The sequence below is a fragment of the Scyliorhinus torazame genome, chromosome 7 (genome assembly GCF_047496885.1).
Source record: "Scyliorhinus torazame isolate Kashiwa2021f chromosome 7, sScyTor2.1, whole genome shotgun sequence".
Classification (NCBI taxonomy): domain Eukaryota; kingdom Metazoa; phylum Chordata; class Chondrichthyes; order Carcharhiniformes; family Scyliorhinidae; genus Scyliorhinus; species Scyliorhinus torazame.
This window is the reverse complement of record NC_092713.1, coordinates 35028637-35055025: the sequence shown is the minus strand read 5'-3', so window position 1 is coordinate 35055025 and position 26389 is coordinate 35028637. Positions and strand designations below refer to the sequence as shown.

The 26389-nt window shown below is 42.3% G+C and overlaps 1 protein-coding gene across 1 annotated transcript in view; it reads right to left on the bottom strand.

Moving 5' to 3' along the window:
• Positions 1-26389, bottom strand: part of abcd3a (ATP-binding cassette, sub-family D (ALD), member 3a) — a 119045-nt gene that overhangs the window by 15658 nt on the left and 76998 nt on the right. Inside the window, exons 16-22 of the mRNA XM_072510541.1 lie at positions 25853-25916; positions 25100-25177; positions 24931-24996; positions 15084-15173; positions 10100-10219; positions 4837-4941; positions 651-707 (exon numbers count right to left, since the gene is read on the bottom strand). Of these exons, the coding sequence (XP_072366642.1) occupies positions 651-707; positions 4837-4941; positions 10100-10219; positions 15084-15173; positions 24931-24996; positions 25100-25177; positions 25853-25916 (580 nt within the window). The remainder of the gene's footprint in view (positions 1-650; positions 708-4836; positions 4942-10099; positions 10220-15083; positions 15174-24930; positions 24997-25099; positions 25178-25852; positions 25917-26389) is intronic.

Below are 26389 nucleotides of genomic sequence, written 5' to 3'. Positions count from 1 at the left end.
GAGGTTGCAGAATCCTCATCTGAAGAAAAAGGAAACATTGACTTGGTTTCTCCTTCAATGCTTGACCTGCTGAGTATTTCAGATTTCCAGCAACTGCAACATCTTGCTTTTGTGTTCGACTTTGATAAATCTCACACAGTTCTCCTTTCGGAGCAATAATCATTTTCCATGTACAAATGCAGTGCGAGAGGCCGAGAAGTGGAGATCTGGACTCACAGGATAAAAGCAGAAAAAATGCCATCCAGTTAGGTTTTGATACTTGCTCTGCATTTGTGCTACTCTTTGCTATCTGTGGATAATATTTGTTCAACTGAATCTGTTGATATGCCTTCTGGCGATATACAGATTCTTTGGAAACCATTTGATTCACGAGCAATTAAAAGGTCAATTTTTGTGCCTACACTTGTGCGTCTTTTTATAAATTCAATCTAATCTAACTCAGTTCTACATTAGGATTACACATCACTCATCCGGTTTGCTGGGCCTCTCGAAATGCAATTGTTTAAACTTATACTTTTAAATGCTTAATGTGCTCATGTGAGGATCCTTTCTTTGTTATTATAGTGCAAGTATTGCCCCATTTATTTTCTGGATTTTATTTTATTGCTTTTCAAAATATAAACCCAGTCACCCAGCTTTACAGTACCAACCTCATGGTGAGTCCAGAGAGATTTTCTGTGTGACACAGTGAACAAAGTGATGCCAACCTTTAACACAAAAGATACAGATTACAGTCAACATGTGGGGCACAATACTAAAAAGTGTCCATCTGAGAGAGGACTGTGCAGAATTTGTAATAATGAGATAATTTATAACATTTATTTTAAAAAGTCTAACAAATATGGCAGCATTTTCTAAAAGCATATTAAAAAGAAATCACTGCAAAGTGTTTATGCATGAAGACTCATAGTGGGAAATGCAGATTCAGGAAGATCAAGCATGCTAAATTGAAGCAGTAGCACACAGCTTCAGATCTGCAGTGCCCATAAAGTGCATGGTTTCCATTGTGCCAAACGCAGGGGCTGCCAAGTGGAAAGCCAAGCTCTTGTCCATAGGGAACAGAGCAATGGGAAAAGAGAGGATGGTCTATGTTGGGCCACTTTCAGCCACTTCTTAGTAACAATTACAAATTGATTCAAAAAGTCCCAAGAGAAAGACAGTTACCCACCCTCCTTGAGTAGTGGCATGGGAGACCAAACACAGAAGTTAGAAGTAAAAAAAATGTTATTGAGGTAACTAAATAGAATGCTAGGATCCCAAAGAAGGTCCTACAAAAAACAAAATCCGGGGGGGGGGCTAGCCCTCCCAAACCTACAATTCTACCACTGGGCGGCAACGGCCGAGTGAATAAGGGGATGGATCAAGGAGCCAGAAGCCGAGTGGGTGTGTGCGGTGGAGACCTCCTGCATGGGGACTTCCCTCCGGGCCCTTGCCACGGCAGCACTCCCATCCCCACCCAAAACGCACTCCAGCAGCCCGGTGGTGATAGCCACCCTCCAATCCTGGAACCAACTACGGCAGCAATTTGGCCTGACCAAAATGTCGGACAAAGCTCCCATCTGCAATAACTATAGGTTCACACCAGCACTGACTGACACCACCTTCAAAAGGTGGGGGCAGGACGGAGGGGCACTGACAGTCAGGGACCTATACATGGACGGCAGGATCGCAACACTGGACAAACTGACAGAGAAATTCCAGCTAGCCAGGGGGAACGAGCTAAGGTATTTACAACTCAAAAACTTGCTACGAAAGGAGACAAGACGTATCCACAATCGCCACGACAGACATTACTGGAAGAGTTACTGGACGCAAGCATACTAGATAAAGGAAACTGCAGTGACATGTATGACTGACTGGTAGAGAGGGCCGACACCATAGTGGACGCAACAAGAAAGAAATGACAGGAGGACCTGGGGATTGAAATAGGGTGGAAACTCTTGAGCGAAGCACTGCACAGGGTCAACACCACCTCCACGTGCGCAAGGCTCAGCCTGACGCAGCTAAAAGTGGTACATAGAGCCCACTTAACAAGGACCCGTATGAGTAGGTTCGTCCTGGAGTTGGAAGATAGATGTGAACAGTGCCAAGGAGGCCCGGCCAACCACGCCCACATGTTCTGATCTTGCCCCAGACTTGTGGGGTACTGGACAGCCTTCTTCGAGGCAATGTCCAAAGTGGTGGGGATGAGGGTGGAGCCATGCCCAAAAGTGACTGTCTTCGGGGTTTCAGACCAGCCAGATCTATTCCTGGGGAGGAGGGCGGACGCCCTTGCCTTTACCTCCCTGATCGTCCGCCGTAGAATCCTGTTCGGCTGGCGGTCAGCAGCACCACCCAAAGCTGCAGACTGGCTGTCCGACCTCTCGGAATCTCTCCAAATGGAGAAAATCAAATTCACCATCCGAGGGTCAGACGACGGCTCCCACAGAATGTGGGAGCCATTCACCCAACTGCTGCGGGACTGGTTTGTGGCCAACGAACAAGCAGAAGACTAGCCAGGTAACCAAGAATCAGGGGAAAGTAGCCAAAGCAGGCGAGGGAGAGATAGACCGGGAGAGGGGGGGGGGGGGGGGGGGGGGGGGAAGGAGACAGCTAAACCTAGGAGGAAAGAAAGGCGAACCACAGGGGGGCGGGGGGGAAAGGGACAGGGAACAAGAGAGGAGAACCAGAGAGGCAGGGAAATGACAGTCGGAACGAGGGCACTGGATACGATAACAAACTTGGCATCTCCAGGAACAGAGAACAAGGAAAATACAGGCGAAAGACGTGAGGAACGGCTGAAGCGGAGGTGAGCGCGAGACGACGACAGCGAGATCCGTCCGGGAGAAGCAAGTGACATCACCAACACCAGACCCATTCGAGTATTGCCCACTGTAATGGTTTCTCCGGCACCCAAATGTATATTTACCCCCCCAGTCTCCACCCACACCCTCCCCCCCCACAAACAGTCGCCTATTTATGTGTTGTAAATAATTTTGCCAGTTGTACAGAGTTGCTGCTGTTGAGCTGGTGCACAATATCCTACCAGTTATTCTATTTTATTTTTTATTATTACTTTTTTTTGGGTATGTTTGAGTGTGCCCCTCTCTTCTATGTATATATATATATATATATATATTTCTTATTCTGTGTACATAACGGTAAATATTCTTTGTTCAAAAACACAATAAAAACATTTATAAAAGAAAACATTTAAGTAACTAAAAAGATAAAAACAGGGGAGATGACTTGCCTGTGGAGCATAGTCCCCCGGCAAGGAGTCATTGCCATTAGGAATGGAAAACATTCATGAAGAATGAAAAAACAATAAAAAATATATTGTTTCCTCCAAAAATCTGTAACTATGAATTTATAATTCAAAACTATGTTTGCAATATTGTAAATTGTTGATTTTTTTATTCATTAGATGTTCAGCTTCATAAAAATGACAGGAGTGATATTGGTCCCTGGTGATAGTGTGGAACAAACAATAGTGAATAGGAAGTCCATCTTAGACCAAGACCACTTCTCCATTGACGTAAACAGAAGTCAGACATGGCATAACACAAGCTGCCAATTTTTGATTGATCACTTTAAAATTTTACCAAAGGCCAAATTCATCCTCATATATTCTTGAAAGTTAATGGAAAGAGCATCTATTATGATTAATTAGGCAGGCATCTCATACATTTTCATGTCACTGAAGGCTTGACCAAAAGATCATTACCAACATTATTTTTGATACATTATTTGCACTTTCTACCGTTCTTCAAATTTTATTTCTGTACAAAAGAACTTGCAAACTTGCATGTAATATTAGCAAAAGTAAGTAAAGTCACCATAGGCCCAGATGACCATAGGCTACCTTCCCCTTTGAGGGGGAGGGCTGACTGGTGTCGATTTAACCCAAGGATCGCCACACCTCAGGCGAGGGGCAAGGTCAAGAAGCCGGGGCCTTCATGGATAATCTCAGCCGGTACGTGCTGTTGGCCTTGTTCTGCATCACAAACCAGCTGTCCAGCCAACTGAGCAAACCGGTCGTCATATAATATGTTGTTATGTTTAAGGCCCATTAATTTGTGTAAAATAGAAAAAAGTCGCTGAAGTTCACCTCCAGAAAGAGGTTTCCAAGCAAATTCACAGGATGCATTTTACAAATTTGCCCACCCTGTGCAGAGGTTAAGGTGCAGGAATTGCATACGTGACAGACAAAACTGATTTGGCAGGAAAGGACCAGCCTGCCCCAACCATGACGAAAGGAGCATTACAACCATATACTTTCTATCCCTCCCCTCCAGCATGGCTGCATAATCTCCTAGGATCGGTATAAGGGAGAGAATAAGCTGAGGCTAATAAGGAAAAAATAATCTCAATGACATCCTCAAGTGATCACGTGGACCAAGAAATTCAAGTGCGGATAAAATTCCTATTAGTCCTGCTGAGTTTTTTTATTCTTTCCCAGGATGTGGGCATCACTGGCCTGGCCAGCATTTATTGACCATTCCCAATTGTCCAAATGGACAGAAAAACCAGTGGGGCCTGTTGATCTCTACCCAAAATCCTTTAAAGTACTCCTTGCATGTAAAATCCTGCTCATTCACAAAATCTACTCTATCACATTTACATGGGTTTTGCTCCAATTTATCAATACATTCTATTAACAATATATCAATTTATACAGTCTAAATGCCAACATAGCTGAAATCAATCTTAAATGCAAGACATTTTTATTTACAATTGAGCAGAATTCTTTACGGTATAAAAATGAATTTACTAAGATTCTGCTCTTTGCTTGCATTTACTTTATGCCTGGGAATAGCATTTTATTTCATATTTCTCTCCAGTAGGATGGCTTACTTTTCTGCAGTGGCTGTAGATATAACCTTCAACATCCACACTAACCGCACTGGTACATTCATCTAAAATAGCAAACTGTGGTTTGTGGTAGAATAATCGAGCCATCTGCATGAAAGAAAAATGACACAATACAACATCAGCAGAGACTCAAAGAAGTCAATATATTTTTTAAGTGATATTCCTTTTGATCAATCGAGCTGTCAGTCTGTTCTGGTTTTGTTAAGCTAGAATGGTACAAATGTCTTAAAAATACGACAGCATTATAATTGAAGACATAAAATGTGTAAATGCAAATCCATAGAATCCAAATCAACCAACTATAAAATACTCAACCAAAATATACATTGAATGGTGAAACTGCACTAGGATTCCAAAGAGAGACACTAAAATAAGTAGCATAGATTGTAGATCTTACTAGAAAGATGGTACAGTTGGCTGATGAGCCAAGTGTCATGGGAGTGTCCCTTTAAGAAAGGTTTTTGTCTCATCACATGGTTTCAGTGATGTCATTGTGTGGATGGAGCTGGGCTGTGGCTCCGAATTTTACTTTCGCTTCGAGTTTGGACTGGTTTGAACTGCACAGGTTGGAAGAGGTGTTTTTCTCTATCTTCATTTTAAAAGCTATTCCAGACTACTTGGTAACTTAAAAGAGATAATTGCTTCCTGGAAGGAATTCAAATCTGCTGTTTAAAAAGGGGAACAGAGTATCAATATCAAGTCTTATACCAGTGAGAATGCTGTGTGCTGGGCCACGCCTTTGAAAAGGTGTTTCTGGTTTTACTTGGATTTTGTTATTGAATTGGAACAGTTAAGGGGGAATTCATTAAGGGTTATACATAGATTACTGTAGCTGTGTGGGGTCTTTGTGTTTGTAATTGATAAAAGTTCTTGCTGTGTGTGTTTCTACAAATGTTAACTAAGTTCTTAGAATAAAGCTTGTTTTTTATTATTAAAAGCGCCTAAGAAGTCTGTTGAATAACACCTGAAAGGCAGGCTCTTGTGCTCATCATAGCCAAAATCAATAAAGTTGTAGATCAGGTGAACTCTATAATATACTTTGGAGTTTTCTAAACACTGGCCCATAACATCAGGACTCTACCACAAACTGGTTGAACATATTCTGTGTCTGCAATTGACCATGCAGTTCATAATCTCATCTGGGTCAACAGAGAAGGGAGAGCAGGAAGTAAAACTTCTTCTACACTAAGGAACAGAAGGGAAAGTGTTGTCAGTAGACCATTCCCAAACATTCTGTACAAAGCAGCAAATGCACAGAAGCATTTTATGTGAAAAAAGGGTGGAAGATGCCAAAGGCAGCAAAATTATTTTTAACAGCAGGAGTAAGGAAAGAAGATATTTAAGGAAGGGAAAGGATAAATTAACACAATTTTCCATTTTTAAAAAAAGATTCCTTTAGGTATACATCATGCATCAACTGAGGGCTATATTTATAAGCTATATTCATCAATGCTGTTTTGGGCTGGAATATGCTTTCAGGAGGAGGGGTAAAGAAATTGTCAAAATTGAGTCGAAAAGGAAATAAACGCATATGCCTAAATTGACAAATTATTAGGAATTATCCAAACAAAGATTTTCTTCATCAGAGAGTTTTTCCAGGAAAATCTGTGGGATTTATCAGCTACCATTTCAGAAGTTGTTAGTTGAGATTAAGAGTCACAAATAATTATTCTACATTGGAAAACAGACTGTAGGGTAAGAAAATATGCCAGTTATTATCTGGTAAAATATTTTCAGACCAAGAGAATGAACTAATGAGGAAGCAAGTGATAGAGTTAGTCTATCAATACACAGAATATATTTTCAGGAATATTGAAAGATTTGCTAAAAATCATGACACCAAACAGCAACAATTTACATTGCAACACTATCAGAGAGTTTTTCCAGGAAAATCTTTGGGATTTATCAGCTACCATTTCAGAAGTTGTTAGTTGAGATTGAGAGTCACAAATAATTATTCTACATCGGAAAACAGACTGTAGGGTAAGAAAATACGCCAGTTATCTGGTAAAATATTTTCAGACCAAGAGAATGAATTAATGAGGAAGCAAGTGATAGAGTTAGTCTATCAATACACAGAATATATTTTCAGAAATATTGAAGATTTGCTAAAAATCATGACACCAAACAGCAACAATTTACATTGCAACACTATGCAGGATCTGCTCTCCCAGTATTCTGGCCTACTGGGGCTTGCTCTCTTTCAAATACTGGCCTCATTACTCACTCCTCTCCACACAATCTGCTGATTGGAGGGTGGCTTAATGTTTGCAGGATTCTCAGCATCACTGTTAAAATGGCTTGACATTTCACGGAACATTTATTTGGGATTTCTCTTTAAAACCATGCTTGCATCATTTCATGTCTATATTGTTAGAACATAGAACATACAGTGCTGAAGGAGGCCATTCGGCCCATCTAGTCTGCACCGACCCACTTAAGCCCTCACTTTAACCCTAACCCCTTAACCCAATAACCCTATCTCACCTTTTTGGTCACAAAGGGCAATTTATCATGGCCAATGCACCTAACCTGCACGTCTTTGGACTGTGGGAGGAAACCGGAGCACCCGGAGGAAACCCATGCAGACACGGGGAGAACGTGCAGACTCCGCACAGATAGTGACCCAGCAGGGAATCGAACTTGGGACCCTGGCGCTGTGAAGCCACAGTGCTAATCACTATGCTATTGTGCTGCCCACGGTATGTTCAGCCTATATGTAAAAAAAAACTTACACAGCTTTAAAAAAAGTTATTTTTGATTAAAAACAATTCAATATTCACAAAATAAAATAATTTTTTTAAAAGTGCATAAAAGTTATGGAACAGTGTTTTTCAAATTTTCTTTCTCAGGACCCACTTTTGTCAACTGGCCAACCTTCAGGACCCACACTGGCTGATCTTTGGGACCACACCACATTTGCTTACCCAGTCTATCCTGAGTCAAGGCAGTGTTTGGGACATTAAAGTTTTCTTGTCCCAGACAAGGGAGGGAGAGAAAATCACCTAGTTTTCCTGTTCTTAATCAATATCCAGTAGCCCCTGGTACATTGAATTTACTTCAGCATTGAGTGAGGACAGGGTCAGACATGCCTGTCACGTCCTCCCATCTATAAAGGTTCACATCCAGGGTCACGCATGAAGAATAGTTACTCATGAGAGATACTGGAGGGCCGCCAACGATTGTGAACCTGCAATCATTGTGGGTCACTGCCTCAAGGAAACAAAGAAACAAATGAAGAAGACTGAGGAGAACAAAGAGCAGATATTACTGGGAGAGATCATACATTTGAAGACAATCATATTAAAATCTTGATTTATAATTGACTTAAATGCAATTCAATTCCTTGATGCAAGTTTATTCAACTTCAAAATACACCGTTAGGAACAAGTTCATCAATACTGATGGATGTTGCCAACACTAAAATTGCCCACAGAGAGCTGACAAACTAACTGTTCTGGTTGTCATTAATCAGACAGAATAGACATTGAACAAAGTTTTGTTGGATATTAATTATTTTCTCAGATATTCAATGGTGGCATTGTGATGTGCTCATGTCTCCCCAACCAAAGACATGCCATTGCAGCCACTTCATGGAGACTGATGTCTCCAATAATTTAACTCTTGCTGCAATGGTAGCCAATTCCTTATACACTGAAGTTGCCTCTATGACATCCCTGACACATGCTGCTGGCTCCTCCGCAGCAACCACACGCTAAGAAGATCTGCAGAAGATTTGTCAAGCAATTGTCTGCACGGAGACATTACCTTGGATGTATTGCTATTGTCATTGAGAACACAATAAACACTTGCACAGAGAGGGAGAGGTGTAAGAAGGTTACAGAATGAGGACAAGCTGCATGCGGGCATTGCACTGACCCGCACTAACAAGCCGGTTAAGACAGCCTGAATGAGAGTGCCTGGCATCTGAAAGCGAACTGTTTCTGATATTACTCATGTCAACAAGAGTTGTGTCAAAAAGGAATGGGAACTGCCACTTCACATAAACAACTCAAACTTTCACTGCCTATAACATAGACAAACATTTTGCAGGGATTCAGTTTGTTTTCTAAATAGTCGTATCTATTTGATAAGGGGATCTCAAATCGGTTCCAATCGGTCATAGTACCAAAATTCAATTGGGTGATCTCCACGTTTCTTCTTGTTCTAATCTAGTTTGACGACATTTAGAAGTTTTGTTTCTACTTATACCTACCTCTAAATTCTCCAGTTATGTTTTAAGTGATTGAAATCTTAGTCCAAGTTGATTTAATGTGTCCGCTTGAGCTAGAGAGAGATCTCCCAGAGTATTCCTACTGTTCCTCGACTGCTTGCCGTGGAATGCCTGCCTGGGTTCATGCTCACTTATCAAGGGCTCTGACATACTCTTGACTCATGCATCTTCTGAGCTTGGCGGTGAGTACTGTGATGGTCTCCTACTGATTCATGATGGTCTCTTTCTGCTGCAGGGTGGTCTCCCGGAGTTGGAGTATGGTCCCCTTGATGTCCTCCACCGGACCATTGTTCTGCATTGGGTCGACGTCAAAGGTGGATGGAAGTGCAGTTGAAGTGCGTCTGGGCGAACTCTTGGGTCACAGCTTTGGCCAGAATGAAGGGGAGGGTGAGAAATCTGCCAAAGGTTCCATGGGACATGGTTTTTGAAACACAGCTGCCGCTGGGAAGGGGGTGGTGGTGGTGGGGTGGGGGGGAAACCTCAAAGTTTACAGCAGCAACATTTTTAAATACTGTCCATATTAATATTACAGTTTCATTGGCGAGATTGCTCAGATGCCATGAGATTGAGGGACTAGCTGCAATCATTTCAAAAAGTCCTGGAGCTTCAAACTCTCCCATCACTGCGAGTACAAGGAGACACTTAGAAACCTCTCTCATAGTTGTTGCTTTTTCTGTCAGATACTAATTTGCATCTCCCTCCTTCCGTCAAATAATTCTTTCCTCTGGAGGACTGATTTGACACAGTTTAGGCAGGTGATTCGCTGCAGGCTTCTGAATGCTGCCGTTGGGAAACTCTGTTGGTGGCTAATGGGCACAGTGAGAAACAATTCTATCTTTTGGGAACACCGTGACCCTTCGCTCTGGGACTTTTCTGACACCTGCCGGCGACCCACCTGCAAGTCGCGACCTGCACGAAAACCTCAAATATGTAAAAACATATATATATATATATATATATATATAGATAGGTATAACACTTTAAAAATCATCAGTGAATTGCAAGACATACAGCCATTCGTTGTTTTTCCCCTCCGCTGAGTACATCCATCCAGTCCTGAATGCTATCCCAGTCTCCCTCACGGTCCAGAATGTGGCCAAGTTGGACGTTGTCTAAATACTCCTTCAGTACCTGTTAATAAATACCATCAGCAAGTGGAGTGAACCATTTATTAAAGGTTTCATGGCAAACATGGCACGGTGCACATGGAGTTTACCTTTTAAAAAAATTACTGAACAGATTTTAAAATGTCAATGATTTGCCTGTATATTTCATGAACCCAGAAGCACTTAACATAGTTTATTAGGCACTGCATGGACAAAAAAAAAAGACCTTATTCATTATCACATTTTTTAAATAGGGTGAGGTGTAATTAAGGGATGCATAGGCTGATTTAAATTTCAGGGCAAAAGGATGACATCTATTTCATCATACTTGTGCTGGTGATATATTTGAAGGAGAACTATCTACACTAATTCCAATTCCCTGCATCTTCGCTAGATATGAATATGCATATTTATGACATCACAGCCAGTTCCACAAGGGTGACTTCAACCCAGCTCAAGTTAATCTTTGTGATGGATAGAATATAGCTCATGGGTCAAAATAGGTCATTGAGATTGCAAATAGCCCAGTTTGACTCAAGGCAGTGGTCAGGAGGGGATGAGAATGTAACCTAGGCTGACACTTCATTGCAGTAGTAAGGAAATTCTACGCTTGACACCTAACCTTGAGGGTGGCAAGCAGGGTTGGATGGAGTGTATGTATGGTTTAGGGCGAGGTGAATGATAGCAAAACCAGGAAGCCTCAATTGACCGCGCCTCCACCTCAGGCAGTGCATTCCAGTTTAACCGGTTTAGCTCATTTGGCTAGACAGCTGGTTCATGATGCAGAGCAAGGGCAGCAGCACGGGTTCAATTCCCGTACCGGCTGAGGTTATTCATGAAGGCCCCGCCTTCTCAACCTTGTCCCTCATCTGAGGTGTGCTGATGCTCAGGTAAATCACCACCAGTCAGCTCTCCCCCCTCAAATGGGAAAACAGCCTATGGTCACCTGGGACCATGGCGACTTTACCATTACCATTGTATTCCAGAACCTAACCACTCACTGCATGAATTTTTTTTTTCATTCCTCCATTGCTTCTTTTATCAATTACCATAGATCTGTGCCCTCTTATTCTTGATTCTGCCACCAATGGGAGCAGCTTCTCCTTGCCTACACTGTCCGGACCCCTCAGGGTCTTGAAAGCCCCTATCAAATCTCCTTGCAATTTTCTCTTCTCCAAGAAGAACAACTCCAACTTCTCCAATATTTCTACAAGTTCCTCATCCTTGGAACCATTCTTATGCTTCTTTTTTGCACCATCCCTAATGCCTTCACATCTTTCATCCTTTGTAAAGTGATGCAATACTCCAGTTGAGCACCACCCAGTGCTTTATGCAGGTTTAACAAAAATTCCTTGCTTTTGTACTCTATATTTCTACTGATAAAGTCCAGGATGCCGTATGTTATTAACCACACTTTCAACAAGTGCCACCTTCAATGATTTATGCACACATACACTTCCTGTACCCCTTTAGAATTGTGCACTGTATTTTATATTGTCTTTCTGCATTTTCCTACCAAAATGAATCACTTCACACTCCTCAGTATTAAATTTAATCTGCCACTTGTCTGCCCATTCCACCAATGTGTCTATGTCCTTTTGAAGTTCTACAGGCTGTTTAGCACAGGGCTAAATCGCTGGCTTTGAAAGCAGACCAAGGCAGGCCAGCAGCACGGTTCAATTCCCGTAACAGCCTCCCCAAACAGGCGCCGGAATGTGGCGACTAGAGGCTTTTCACAGTAACTTCATTTGAAGCCTACTTGTGACAATAAGAAATTTTATTTTATGGTGCATCATACTTCCAAGTTTCGTAACATCCACAAATTTTGAAATGCTGCCTTGTACAGCAAGGTCTTTAATATATATCATGACGAACAGAAATTCTAACACCAATCCCTAGGGGATCCACTATAAACCTTCCTCTAGTCTGAAAACATTCATGAAAATGAAATGAAATGAAAATCGCTTATTGTCACAAGTAGGCTTCAATGAAGTTACTGTGAAAAGACCCTAGTCGCCACATTCCAGCGCCTGTTCGGGGAGGCTGTTACGGGAATTGAACCGTGCTGCTGGCCTGCCTTGGTCTGCTTTCAAAGCCAGTGATTTAGCCCTATGCTAAACAGCCCCTCATTAGAACTACTCTCCTATCACACAGCCAATATCTTATTCATATTACTACCGGTCCTTGTATTCCATGAGCGCTAACTTTTCTCTCAATTCTGATGTGCAGCACTTTACAAAATGCTCAATGTACGATACTTCAACCGCACTACCCTCATCAACCCTCTCTGTTAACGCACCAGAAAATGCAAGCAAGTTGCACAGTAGCACAGTGGTTAGCACTGATGCTTCACAGCTCCAGGGTCCCAGGTTCGATTCCCAGCTTGGGTCACTGTCTGTGCGGAGTCTGCACGTTCTCCCCGTGTGTGCGTGGGTTTCCTCCGGGTGCTCTGGTTTCCTCACAAAGTCCAAAGATGTGCAGGTTAGGTGGATTGGCCATGCTAAATTGCCCTTAGTGTCCAAACATAGATTAGGTGAGGTGGCTGGGTTGCGGAGATAGGGTGGAGGTGTGGGCTTCAGTAGGGTGCTCGTTCCAAAGGCCAGTGCAGACTCGATGGGCCGATTGGCCTCCGTCTGCACTGTAAATTCTATGATCCCAGCTAAATATGATTTGTCCTTAACAAACCCATGCTGACTTTCTTTAATGAACCCACATTTTCTCAAGTGACTATTAATTCTGTCCTGAATTATCATTCCTAGAAGCTTCCTTGACAAGGAGCTTAAACTGACTGGTCTGTAGTCGCTAGGCTAATTTTATACCCTTTTTTGAACAGTTGTAATTCTCCAGTCTTCTGTCACCCTAAGGAAGTTATGGCAGGTGCCTCTGCAATTTCCACTCTCTCCTCCCTCAATATCTTTGGATGAATCTCATACAGTCCTGGTCCCTTATCAACTTTAAGTACGTACAGCCCAGACAATACCTTCCTTATCAATTTAGAACCCTTCAAGTGACTGAACTTCCTCTTCTTCAACTACAAACTGGGTGGCATCTTGTAGCTTAGTAAAAACAGATGTAGAGTATTCATTTATTACCTTCTAGTCATTCCCATGCCTTCATGTGTAAATCTTTTTTTTAATCCTTTTACTATTTATATGCCTATTGAAGTCTTTTGGATTCCCTTTTATGTTAGCTGGTAGTTCTTTCTCGTCCTCCCTTTTTGATTTTCTTATTTGCTTTTCCAGTTTCTTCTGAACAAAGAACAAAGAACAAAGAAATGTACAGCACAGGAACAGGCCCTTCGGCCCTCCAAGCCCGTGCCGACCATACTGCCCGACTAAACTACAATCTTAAAGAACCTTCAGAACCTTCTATATTGGACCTGGTTCTTAATTGTATTAGCCACCTGACATCTGTAATAACCACACTTCTCTGCTTCATTTCAATCGTGATTTCTTTCATCATCCAGGCAGCTCTAGATTTGTTTGTCCCATCTTTTCCATTTGTGGGAATATACATAATGACCATACTCAAACTATCTCTACTTTAAAGATAGCTTCCTTGTTCATGGAATCATAGGATTCCTACAGTGCAGAACACGTCCATTTGGCCCATCGAGCCTGCACCGACCCGCTGAAAGAGCACCCAAGGCCCACTCCCCCGCCCTATCCCTATAACCTCATTGAACCTTTTGGACACTTGAGGGTCGATTTAGCATAGCCAATCCACCTAATCTGCACATCTTTGGACTGTGGGAAGACACCGGAGCACCTGGAAGAAACCCACACAGATATGGTGAGAATGTACAAACTCCACACAGACAGTCACTCAAGGCTGTAATTGAACCCAGGTCCCTGGCGCTGAGGCAGCAGTGCTAACCACTGTTCAGTTACAGTTTTTCTTGTAATGATAGTCATAAGTTAGGGATAGTAGGAAAGAGAATGGGTAGGAGGAATCTGAAAAGATAGGGGACATATGGAGGAGAAAAAGCTTAAGTGACTGAAAAGAGATTGGTAGCGAACTGCTGAGGGTCACATTTTCCTCAACTTCGGAATTATACAGACTGAATTTGCATACCACACAGTTACTTTTCCCAACCGTAAGAAAAGGAAAAAGAAAGAGAGAAAAGCATATGAGGACAGATGGTGAAGGAAAATATGAGTTTTGTGGAGAAGGGGGAGTGCATGAGGGAGGAGACAAAGGAAAACAGCAATAAAAATACGACATTTTCTGACTTACCATGTGGGAGGTTGACCAATGTTTTATAAATACCTTTAGTGGAATGCAACAACTAGGTGTGGAGCCTGGATTCCAATAAATTGTTTAGGAGGAGAGGTACAGTAAGGAAAACTACGGCATGGACGAGAATGATAATGCTATGGCATAAAAATGGGAGCTTTAACCAAGTCCTTGCTGGAATTCTCCACCATTCATGCCGGAGGGATTCTCTGGTCCCTTTGGCAATGCACCACCTCCCGCGGGTTTTCGGTGACGGCAGCGGCAGCAGAGAATCCCGCCCCCAGCGAATGATGAGGAACATGCAGCTGGGAGGCCACGGAATCTCGCCACTTGTCTCAGTTTTACAGTCTATGTTACATTTTCCATAATTCCTTCCTCATTATCCACTCCACTCTAAAATTAGTATTTGGCAATCAGGCATGGTGAACAAGCATGTTTAAGGGGCTTCTTGACAAATACATAAATAGGATGGGAATAGAGGGATACGGATTCCGGAAACGTAGAAGGTTTTAGGTTAGATGGGCAGCATTGTCAGCGCAGGCTTGGATTGACGAAGGGCCTGTTACTGTGCTGTACCTTTCTTTGTTCTAAGCCAACAGGGTCTCAACACAAAGTGGGCAGCTAATTTCATAAGACAATAATATTTGTTATACCTGATCAGATATTCCTTTCCGCCTCTGATCTTCCAGTGTGTCTGGGTAGATTACCTGATCCCTCAGAGTTCCCAAGGTCATATATGGTCGCTGCAAGACAATAAATACATGTTGCTTTAATTTGAAAATCTAAAATATATTTATTGGACTCTTTGGAAACACATATTTTGAAATAAGTCAGAATTCAAAATTTCATCTAAAATAACTCTGAATTTTATGTTTTGTTGCTGTATACATATAGAACAGGGAGGCACGGTGGTGCAGTGGTTGCACTGTTGCCTCACGGTGTCGAGGGCCCAGGTTTGATCTCGGCCCTGGGTCACTGACCATGTGGAGTTTGCACATTCTCCCCGAGGCTGCGTGGGTCTCACCCCCACAATCCAAAGGTGTGCAGGGTAGGTGAATTGGATAAAACAAAATAATTGGGTACACTACATTTTTTTTTTTTAAAGAAATACATTGATAAAATAAAATCTCAGATATTTAACACCTGTATGTCCTATTCTAGATGGAAGTCAAGCGAGACAGTTAAGCGGCAACTGCTGAGGGTTCATATGCTCAGTAAGCCTCTTATTAGAAGAAACAATTTCAAATATATAAATTTTCCAAACAAAGGGGTGGATTCTCCATTTCCCGATGCAGTGACCGGCATTCCCGATTGGGTGAAGAGTGGAGTGTTCCCCCGGAAAACAGGTTTGTCGACCAATGTCAAACCCGTTGAGATGTTCCAATACCCCACTTGCGGCCTCAGCACACAATCTGTCCCCATCCCCCACCCCAATCAATTTGATTAACAGGGCTGGAAGCCTAATTAAACCCATCCCACACCCCTTATGCACTGACCCCCATGGCGGGAAATAAACTGGGCGGGCCTTGGTGTTTGCCCAAGTGTGGCCCTGACACAGTGGACCCAGAGGGGTGAAGGGAGTCAGTGCATAACTGAGGTGCCCTCAAAGTCCATTGGAAGAAGGCACCCGCCCTGCCCTGCTGACAAGTAGGGACATTGTCACCCTACCCCAGCACACACGCACGAGGGTGACCCTCCCCCGCCCCTCCCCCCCATCACCGACCCCCTCCCCATCAAAGACCCCTGTGAAAGCTGGAGAGCAGTTAAGGCAGTACACTGAATTATCACCGCCCTTTCACTTACCCTTCCATAACATCTGTTGCCTTAGACAAAAGTGTTTAAAACAGCAACTGTTACAAGTATCAGAGGCTTCCTCAAAAGCTCAGTACACTTCAAAAGACTTGAAATCCCTTGACAGCCTTTGAAATGTAAAACTTCAATTTCATATGGTAATACATTGCATTAGTCAGTGATTGATAGTTGTATTACTCCAGAGACAGGTACTTGGTGAATGATTGATCTATCTTGCCCTTTACCCTTGAATGCATCTCCATTACTTGCTTTGATGCTAACCACAATGTTTATAAATACTCTTGCTATCATTAGCAGCTCTTCATCACATCAAAATGAATAAGAGGAAGTGAAACCAATTGTATAGGGTGTTGGTGAGGCCGCATCTGGAGTACTGTGTTCAGTTTTGGTCTCCTTGCCTGAGAAAGGACATATTGGCACTGGAGGGAGTGCAGAGGAGATTCACTAGGTTGATCCCAGAGTTGAGGGGATTAGATTATGACGAGAGGTTGAGTAGACTGGGACTGTACACATTTGAGTTTAGAAGGATGCGGGGGGATCTTATTGAGACACATAAAATTATGAAGGGAATAGATAGGATAGATGCGGGCAGGTTGTTTCCACTGGTCGGGGAAAGCAGAACTAGGGGGCATAGCCTCAAAATAAGGGGAGGTAGATTTAGGACGGAGTGTAGGAGGAACTCCTTCACCCAAAGGGTTGTGAATCTCTGGAATTCCTTGCCCAGTGAAGCAGTTGAGGCTCCTTCTTTAAACGTTTTTAAGAAAAAGATAGATGCCTTTCTAAAGAATAAAGGGATTCGGGGATATGGTGTACAGTCCGGAGAGTGGAGCGGAGTCCACAAAGATCAGCCATGATCTCATTAAATGGAGGAGCAGGCTCGAGGGGCCAGATGGCCTACTCCTGTTCCTAGTTCTTATGTTCTTATGCTCCTTGTGATGTGGTCAGGAGCAGGCAATCATAGCAAGAGTGCTTATAGACATCGTGGTTAACATCAAAGCAGGGTGCGTGAGATGTATAAAAGCGTGAAGGGAAAGATAAATAAAGAATCGATCAAGTACCTGTCTCTGGAGTAAAAAAAACGGAAACATTGATTCGTGTAAAGCATTGCTGTATGGGCGTTTTGCATGTCAGGGGATTTGAAGCCCTTTCAAGCGTACTTGGCTTTGGAGGAAGCCTCTGACTTGTAACAGCTGCTGTTTGAAACACTTTTGGCTGAGGCATGTATTAGGGAAGGGTAAGTCACTGGACTGCTCTTCAGCTTTCATGCAGGGGTGACTGATGGGGGTCTCTAGCGGGGGCTTCTGATGGGAATGACTGATGGGAGGGGGTCTGGGGTCATCCGTATGCATGTGTACTGTGGAGGTGACCCCATATTCCTGTGGTTGGGGGCAGGGGAATGGCCCTCCTTGTCAGCAGGGGATGGGAGGCAGGATTAGCATTGTGGGGGAGGGGGCTTGTCGACGGACCTCGGGATCGGGCTGCACACTCAGAATGGCGGCCTGATACCAGGATTGCAACGGAATCTGACGAGCTCTCCCCATGCATATACTTGTTAAAGAGAGAGGATGGCTCCTTGGCGCTGAAAGCAGCGCCAAGTTGCCAGTCCTGATTCTGAGCTGGCAAGAGCACTTAGACTCCAGAATGGAGAATGCAGGCCAAAGTCCACTTGCTTGACATGGTTTTCATACAATATTCAAATCATATATTTATTATATAATTTAAAGTGACTGAATAATTCACAATCCTCAAAGAGACTTGCTCCAGCATCTTGGAGCTGCCAACTTTGGTTGGACATATTGCAATATGTTTCATCCTACATCTAACTGCCCTACAAATACTCTTTTGACTGGATGCCGGCCATGTATCCTGCTTTCCCATGTAATTAGAAAATAAAGATATGTTTTGTTACCCTGATTTGAAAATTTTCAACTATTAAACAGTTTCATTTTCAGCTCTCACCACCCAGCTGCCCCCATTTCTGATGTATTACCCCCAGGGGAGCTTGCAACGGTATTTGGTCATTAATCTTTAATTGCCAGATATGCCAGGACAATCCCAGGATGGTGGGCTACCCTAACCAAATCTGAATTTGGAATTCCCATAATTTGTTTCGGGCTGCTGCAGAAATTGCTCGAGGTGCTTCAGATATCCAAGCGCTTTGGTCATAGGAATCTTAAGGCCAACTATGAATTTAAACAGACTACTCAAAAATCAAAAGGTTTGTCACAAAAGAACACATAGGATTAAGTGTATTTCTCGTCAAAATCACCATTAATCTTTGGATACCAATAGCATTGCTGCCCAGCGTACAGCATTTCAATATTTTCCTGAATTTTGTGAGGATTTCTGATCCTGAACTATCAACATTCATTCACTGTCGTTACCTCACTGAAGCTGACCGCAACTTCAACATTTAGCATATAGACAGATTAATGCAGAAATCCTGAATTTTGCAGTCCCTTCACTCACTGTTCCAACATAGGCTTTGCTGTGACCTGCACCCCCTTTCCCTAGAGCCAGCAATCACAGGAATTACTTGATTTAGTGAGAATTTCCCCTTATTTCACTCACACTGATGTACAGAAACCCAATAGAAAGTGGCAGTTTCTTCAAACAAGTCTGATTGGGGGTTTAACAGCAAAATGATTATTGCTGAACAAATCTGGCCATGAAAAAAATAATGTAATGGAGCTTTCCAAAATGTCTAGAAATTACTAGATTTCTTTTCTAAATTCAAATTTTTTTCAAAGATTTTTTCATATTTCAGCTTCTACCTTCACCCCATGTATACATCTCAATCTTTAAATTGTTCAATGTGAACCTTTGTAAAGTTATTTGATTTTAGTGTTTTTCATTCCCTTGGTTGGATGTCTGAGAATCAAAGAACAAAGAACAGTACAGCACAGGGACTGGCCCTTCGGGCCTCCAAGCCTGCACCGATCTCATGTCTTATCTAGACCAACTGCCTGTATCCTTCTGTTCATGTGTCTATTTCGATAAGTTTTAACGGTTGCTAACGTATCTGCCTCAACCACCTCACTTGGCAGCGGATTCCAGGCCACCACCACCTCGGTGTAAAAAAACATCCCCCGCACATCTCCACTGAACCTATCCCTCCTCAGCTTGAACTTGTGCCCCCTGATTGTCATTTCCATCCTGGGTAAAACATCCAACTGTTCACCCTATCTATAACCCCTCATAATTTTATAAACTTTTATCAAGTCGCCCCTCAGCCTCCGTTTTTCTAGGGCGAACAACCCCAGTTTATTCAATCTCTCTTCATAGCTAAATTCCTTTGATATGACTGGCTAGTTGGCTAACCTGATAACATCACTGCAGCTCCAGACTGCTAATCCCCATCAAAGAAGGCTGTTACCCATTGCACGACAAAGGAGTTAAAGTTCTCACCACAAAAAAAGCTAGCTTTCTCAGCGAGGCTTTCAAGGTCAGCAGCAGCTTCCTTGTCTTGCCATTGACCGAAAACTCCAAGCCATTAAACTCATTTGGCCCAAGACTTTCTTGCTGTTGTGTGTAACTTCCTCTATTGAGAAGATGATAACTAGATCCTTCCCTCAAACTTGCCTCAGCTAGTCAAGCCAGTGTGTTTTCCACTTGGAGATATTAATAAAGCTTGTAAATATAAAATAAATGTAACCTATTTTGTTAAAATAATGCTAGATTCGCCAACATTATTTAACGAGGAATGTGAAAAGTCAGTACTTAATCTATGATAAAAAATTGAAAGAGTAACATTTTCCCTGACCCATTTTACCTACCCAAAGGGAGGCCGTGGCATAGTGGTATTGTCACTATACCAGCCTCAGGGTAATGATCTGGTGACCTGGGTTTGAATCCCACCACGTCAGATGGGTTAAATTTGAATTCCATGAAAATCTGGAATTGAAAAGTCTAATGATGACCATGAAACCATTGCTGGCATGGGCAGCACGGCAGCACAGTGCCAGGGACCCAGGTTTGATTCCCGGCTTCGGTCACTGTCTGTGCGGAATGTGCACGTTCTCCCCGTGGGTTTCTCGCGCAAGTCCCGAAAGACGGGCTTGTTAGGTGAATTGGACATTCTGAATTCTCCCTCAGTGTACACGAACAGGCACCTAGGGGATTTTCACAGTAACTTCATTGCAATGTTAATGTAAGCTTACTTGTGACACCAATAAAGAATATTATTATTGATAGTCGAAAAAGTTCATCTGGTTCACTAATTTCTTGACTTGACTATTCAAGTTTTGCTACTCCTAAGCTTGTTTTGCAAACTGTTGAATTGCTGAAGTAAATTAAAAAGAACATTTTGGTCTTAGACCCACCCAGCTGAATCACGGACATTTACTCTTTAGGGAGGATCATGTAGATCAGATCCAACTTAGCCATCTGCACAGCACATATAAAGATCCTTATTCATGTTGTTAAAGATCCTGACCCCACCATTAAAGCTGACCCACAGTCTCATGAGGTACAGGAGGGTCAATAGGATTCTCTGCAAGTGCAAAAGATGTTTGACACCAATTATCTTTAAAAATAAAATTATGCTGTATCTGTTCAGCAGATATATGTAGGAAAATTAGAATTCAGCATTCATCACAACATGACCTTAGCTCCTGCTTCCCTTCAATTCTTTTTCAAGCCTTTGAACTGTTCATTCAGGTACTAACCACTGAGAGTTTACCTTGCTTCCTCTTCCCTTACGCAATAAATCATTTCCAGAGTTAACTATCTTCCTTATTCAGCCCCTCATTGTAATATTCAAGTAATAAAGCAGATGGTGACCCCAAGATGATATTTCTCATGTTGTGCCATGTTACTTTGGTCAGCATACAAAATCTGCAATTCTTACTGCAACATTACTGAAGCAGATGAAGTTCTCATCCACCAAGAATGAATGCAGCTGAAACTGACAATCACCTATCCTATTCATTTACATTTATAAGATACAAACTTTATAACTTGTTTATTAGCCAAGAATTGTTTTTTTTAATTTGAAGTGCCCAATTCTCTTTTTTTCCCCAATTAAGGGAAACATAGCATTGCCAACCCACCATCTGCACATGTTTTTGGGTTGTGGGAGTGAGATCCACACAGATACGGGGAGAATGTGCAAACTCCAGTCAGAAGATGGGGCCGGGATCGAACTCGGGTCCTCGGCGTCGTGAGGCAGCAGTGCTAACCACTATGCCACCATGCTGCCCTATTAGCCAATAAATTGATGGAACAGGACATCATACAGCAAGTGTCACAAATTTGTTTTTCCTCCTCACCATTCAAATCATATTAGTTTTGCCCCTTAAACTGCTGGAAATATCATCAACAGTGTGGTAATGACAAAACAGTGCATTAGAGCACATGAACATCAGGTCCAATTTATGGTTAGGGAAAGAAATTGAGCGAATGACAGAGAAGGAAATAGGACACATTAAGTCAAATTAGATGCAAGAAGAGAAATAAAGGAAAGGAGAATGGAATAAGGGAGAAAAATTACATAGCAAAAACATTGCAATTTTAAACTTAAGAAAAAGAAACAATTTACGAACTACAGAACTGAGATTCCGCAGTTTCATAGTTCTCTTAGTGGGCCTGCATGATTGAATGGAATGTCAGGACTATAACAGGGTTCTTAGGACGTGATTATCAGTCCTAAATTGATGCAGCAAAATTCATTTGTAATAATGGCATATATCCAACAATTTGGTAATTTGTTTTACTTTGGTGAGTCTAAGGTGAAGAGAGTAAATCATCTAGCAACTTATGGTGAAATGGATCTCATGTCATTTATCTTCACCACAAATTACTGGATCTTTTTATGGACGCCATGAACTCAAAGAACAAAGAACAAAGAACAAAGAACAAAGAAATGTACAGCACAGGAACAGGCCCTTCGGCCCTCCAAGCCCGTGCCGACCATACTGCCCGACTAAACTACAATCTTCTACACTTCCTGGGTCCGTATCCTTCTATTCCCATCCTATTCATATATTTGTCAAGATGCCCCTTAAATGTCCCTATCGTCCCTGCCTCCACTACCTCCTCCGGTAGTGAGTTCCAGGCACCCACTACCCTCTGCGTAAAAAACTTGCCTCGTACATCTACTCTAAACTTTGCCCCTCTCACCTTAAACCTATGCCCCCTAGTAATTGACCCCTCTACCCTGGGGAAAAGCCTCTGACTATCCACTCTGTCTATGCCCCTCATAATTTTGTATACCTCTATCAGGTCGCCCCTCAACCTCCTTCGTTCCAGTGAGAACAAACCGAGTTTATTCAATCGCTCCTCATAGCTTATGCCCTCCATACCAGGCAACATTCTGGTAAATCTCTTCTGCACCCTCTCTAAAGCCTCCACATCCTTCTGGTAGTGTGGCGACCAGAATTGAACACTATACTCCAAGTGTGGCCTAACTAAGGTTCTATACAGCTGCAACATGACTTGCCAATTCTTATACTCAATGCCCCGGCCAATGAAGGCAAGCATGCCGTATGCCTTCTTGACTACCTTCTCCACCTGTGTAGCCCCTTTCAGTGATCTGTGGACCTGTACTCCTAGATCTCTTTGACTTTCAATACTCTTGAGGGTTCTACCATTCACTGTATATTCCCTACCTGCATTAGCCCTTCCAAAATGCATTACCTCACATTTGTCCAGGTTAAACTCCATCTGCCATCTCTCCGCCCAAGTCTCCAGACAATCTAAATCCTGCTGTATCCTCAGACAGTCCTCATCGCTATCCGCAATTCCACCAACCTTTGTGTCGTCTGCAAACTTACTAATCAGACCAGTTACATTTTCCTCCAAATCATTTATATATACTACAAAGAGCAAAGGTCCCAGCACTGATCCCTGTGGAACACCACTGGTCACAGCCCTCCAATTAGAAAAGCATCCCTCCATTGCTACCCTCTGCCTTCTATGGCCTAGCCAGTTCTGTATCCACCTTGCCAGTTCACCCCTGATCCCGTGTGACTTCACCTTTTGTACCAGTCTACCATGAGGGACCTTGTCAAAGGCCTTACTGAAGTCCATATAGACAACATCTACTGCCCTACCTGCATCAATCATCTTAGTGACCTCCTCGAAAAACTCTATCAAGTTAGTGAGACACGACCTCCCCTTCACAAAACCGTGCTGCCTCTCACTAATACGTCCATTTGCTTCCAAATGGGAGTAGATCCTGTCTCGAAGAATTCTCTCCAGTAATTTCCCTACCACTGAAGTAAGGCTCACCGGCCTGTAGTTCCCGGGATTATCCCTGCCACCCTTCTTAAACAGAGGAACAACATTGGCTATTCTCCAGTCCTCCGGGACATCCCCTGAAGACAGCGAGGATCCAAAGATTTCTGTCAAGGCCTCAGCAATTTCCTCTCCAGCCTCCTTCAGTATTCTGGGGTAGATCCCATCCGGCCCTGGGGACTTATCTACCTTAATATTTTTTAAGACACCCAACACCTCATCTTTTTGGATCACAATGTGACCCAGGCTATCTACACCCCCTTCTCCAGACTCAACATCTACCAATTCCTTCTCTTTGGTGAATACTGATGCAAAGTATTCATTTAGTACCTCGCCCATTTCCTCTGGCTCCACACATAGATTCCCTTGCCTATCTCGGCATCATCTTTCCAGGAATTCCTGGACCAATTACTTTAAGTTGACCAAATCATTATTATAAATACAAGAGCACCAATTAGTCTTCTACAAATCATGCCTCAGTCATGTAAATTTGGGATAATCCTACCAAAATGCACAAATATTAACCAACTGGAACTATATCAACGTTCCTTCCTTCTTGCTGGGTCAAATTCCTGGAACCCCCTTCTTAACAACACTGTGGGTTTGTCTACAACAGATCAGACTGCAGTGGTTCACGAAAGTGACTCACCACCACCTTCAACGGGCAAATAGAGATGGGCAATAAATACTGGCCCACACTCCGTGAACACATTTTTAAAAATGAATGTCAAGTGCACATGCAATGATTTCACTTCTATTTTCCTGATGTTAAGAGACACCAATCTTTGCATGTATTTTTAATAGATTGTTAATTTGTAATTTTGTCCTCCCATTTTATTTGACATAATGCGAATTTCATCATAGAATCTGAACAAACTGAAAACTGATGATTTTGCAAAAATTATTATTTTTAAAGTTAAAAACAATTCGGAGCTGGTATACGCATATACCAGGACTTTACGGTGGAGTTGGCGAGGAGGTGGGTGTAAAGGTTGGTGGAAGGAACCGGTGCTGGGGGAAGGAGTTTACAAGATTGTGGGGGGGGGGGGGGGGGGGGGGGGGGGGGGGGAGGAGAAAGAGAGAGAGAAGAAGTGATTATATATGGTAATGGTGACCATGGGCGATTCCTGATTCCTTTTTCTATTCTTGGGAGATTTCTTTTTATTTAATGCTTATATTGTCATGCGGGCCGTTGCTTGGGGGTTGTTGAGAGGATGGGATCGTTGTTGTTAATATGGGGGCAGCACGTTACTGCTTGTTGTTGGGGTGTAAATTTTGAAGAAAATGTGAAAAAGAATAAGAATGTATTTTTTTAAAAACTATACAAAAAAATCTTAGGGGCTGATTCTATGAAACATATCTTGCAGATAGGCATTTGATTGAATTAGATAAAATTAAAGTGAAAGCAAATGGTCAAATAAATCAAGATCCAACAAGATGAGCCAGTCCTACCTGTGGTACATAAAACAGCTTCCCTCTGTCTGGTTTTGTCAGACGTCCTCCAAATAGGGGCCACAACTATTAATATTAAAAAATGACAGCTTAACTTTGCATCTCAGTGCTACTAGAGAACAAATAATATTGGAACATTCAATGTAACTTTTCACGTATCTGCACTTACCTCCCCTAAACAACGGAAGAGTGAGCTCTTCCCACACCCATTTGGACCACAGACCAGGACATTTGCCCCCGACTTCACCTGAAACAATGAGAACAAATTTAAAGCAAATATTCTACATCTAAAGCATTTTTCAAAATCCCTTCTTGAATAGTGTATCTTAGAGTAAAACTTAAGTGAATCAAATGTTTTGCTTTTTTTTTTACTAGTAAAACCTTAATTGTATGCTTCACGCTTCAGGCAATTTTCATCTCAAATAACAAAACTTCACAGTCCGCTTATTAAGAGGTAAAAGGTTAAAACTATAGGTTTATGCAAATGTTGGCTCCCCTGCATTAATTACTTTAATTAATTAATATCTGCCCAACAATCGGCATCCGATGATCTTACTTGTATTATGCTACAGTTCATTCGGATGTTTTGTACAGTGGCATGTGAAGCCTGTCCATCATTCTCCTGGATCCTTCTTAATAATAATTGCCAACTACAAACAATCCCACAAAATGAGGCTAAGGAATAGGTTTTTGCACAGTTCAGTGCAAATGAAGGTTTAGAATGATAAATCTCTCTCCACAGATGTTGCCTGATCTGCTAGGTATTTCCAGCATTTTCTTCTTATTTCAGATTTACAACACCCGCAATATGTTAGATTTTGTATTAGATTGATCCCCGTTCAGTTGACAAAACTAATGAACTGCAAAATATCAAAGGTATTGCAGTACAAGGAAATCTAAGCTCATTAGATATATTCTTTACCTCGAAAGAAAGGTCTGGAATCAGAATGTCCCCATTTGGTGTCACCAATGGCACATGTTCAAATCTGAAAGAGAAAAAAAATCTTATATCACTATTCAAGGATCAGAGAACCAGAGTAAAAGAGAACTTTTTTCTATTCATCCTCCTCAGCCTCACACTTTTACGTAAGCTTTAACAAAATCACTGAATCAGGACAGCACGGTGGCGGAGTGGTTAGCACTGATGCCTCACGGCGCCGAGGACCCGGGTTCGATCCTGGCCCAGGGTCACTGTCTGTGTGGAGTTTGCACATTCTCCCAGTGCCTGCGTGGGTTTCACCCCCACAACCCAAAACGATGTGCAGTGTTAATGAATTGGCCGTGCTAAATTGCCCCTTTATTGGAAAAAGTGTTAAAAAAAACAAATCACTGAACCTAGATTTCAGTTAACATTTTTACTAATGGATAAAAAATTAAAAACTGTAAAATCATTTGCCAACGGGGTGTATATGAAAGGATTTTCACAAATAATTATGAAACAACTGTTATTAAAAACCTT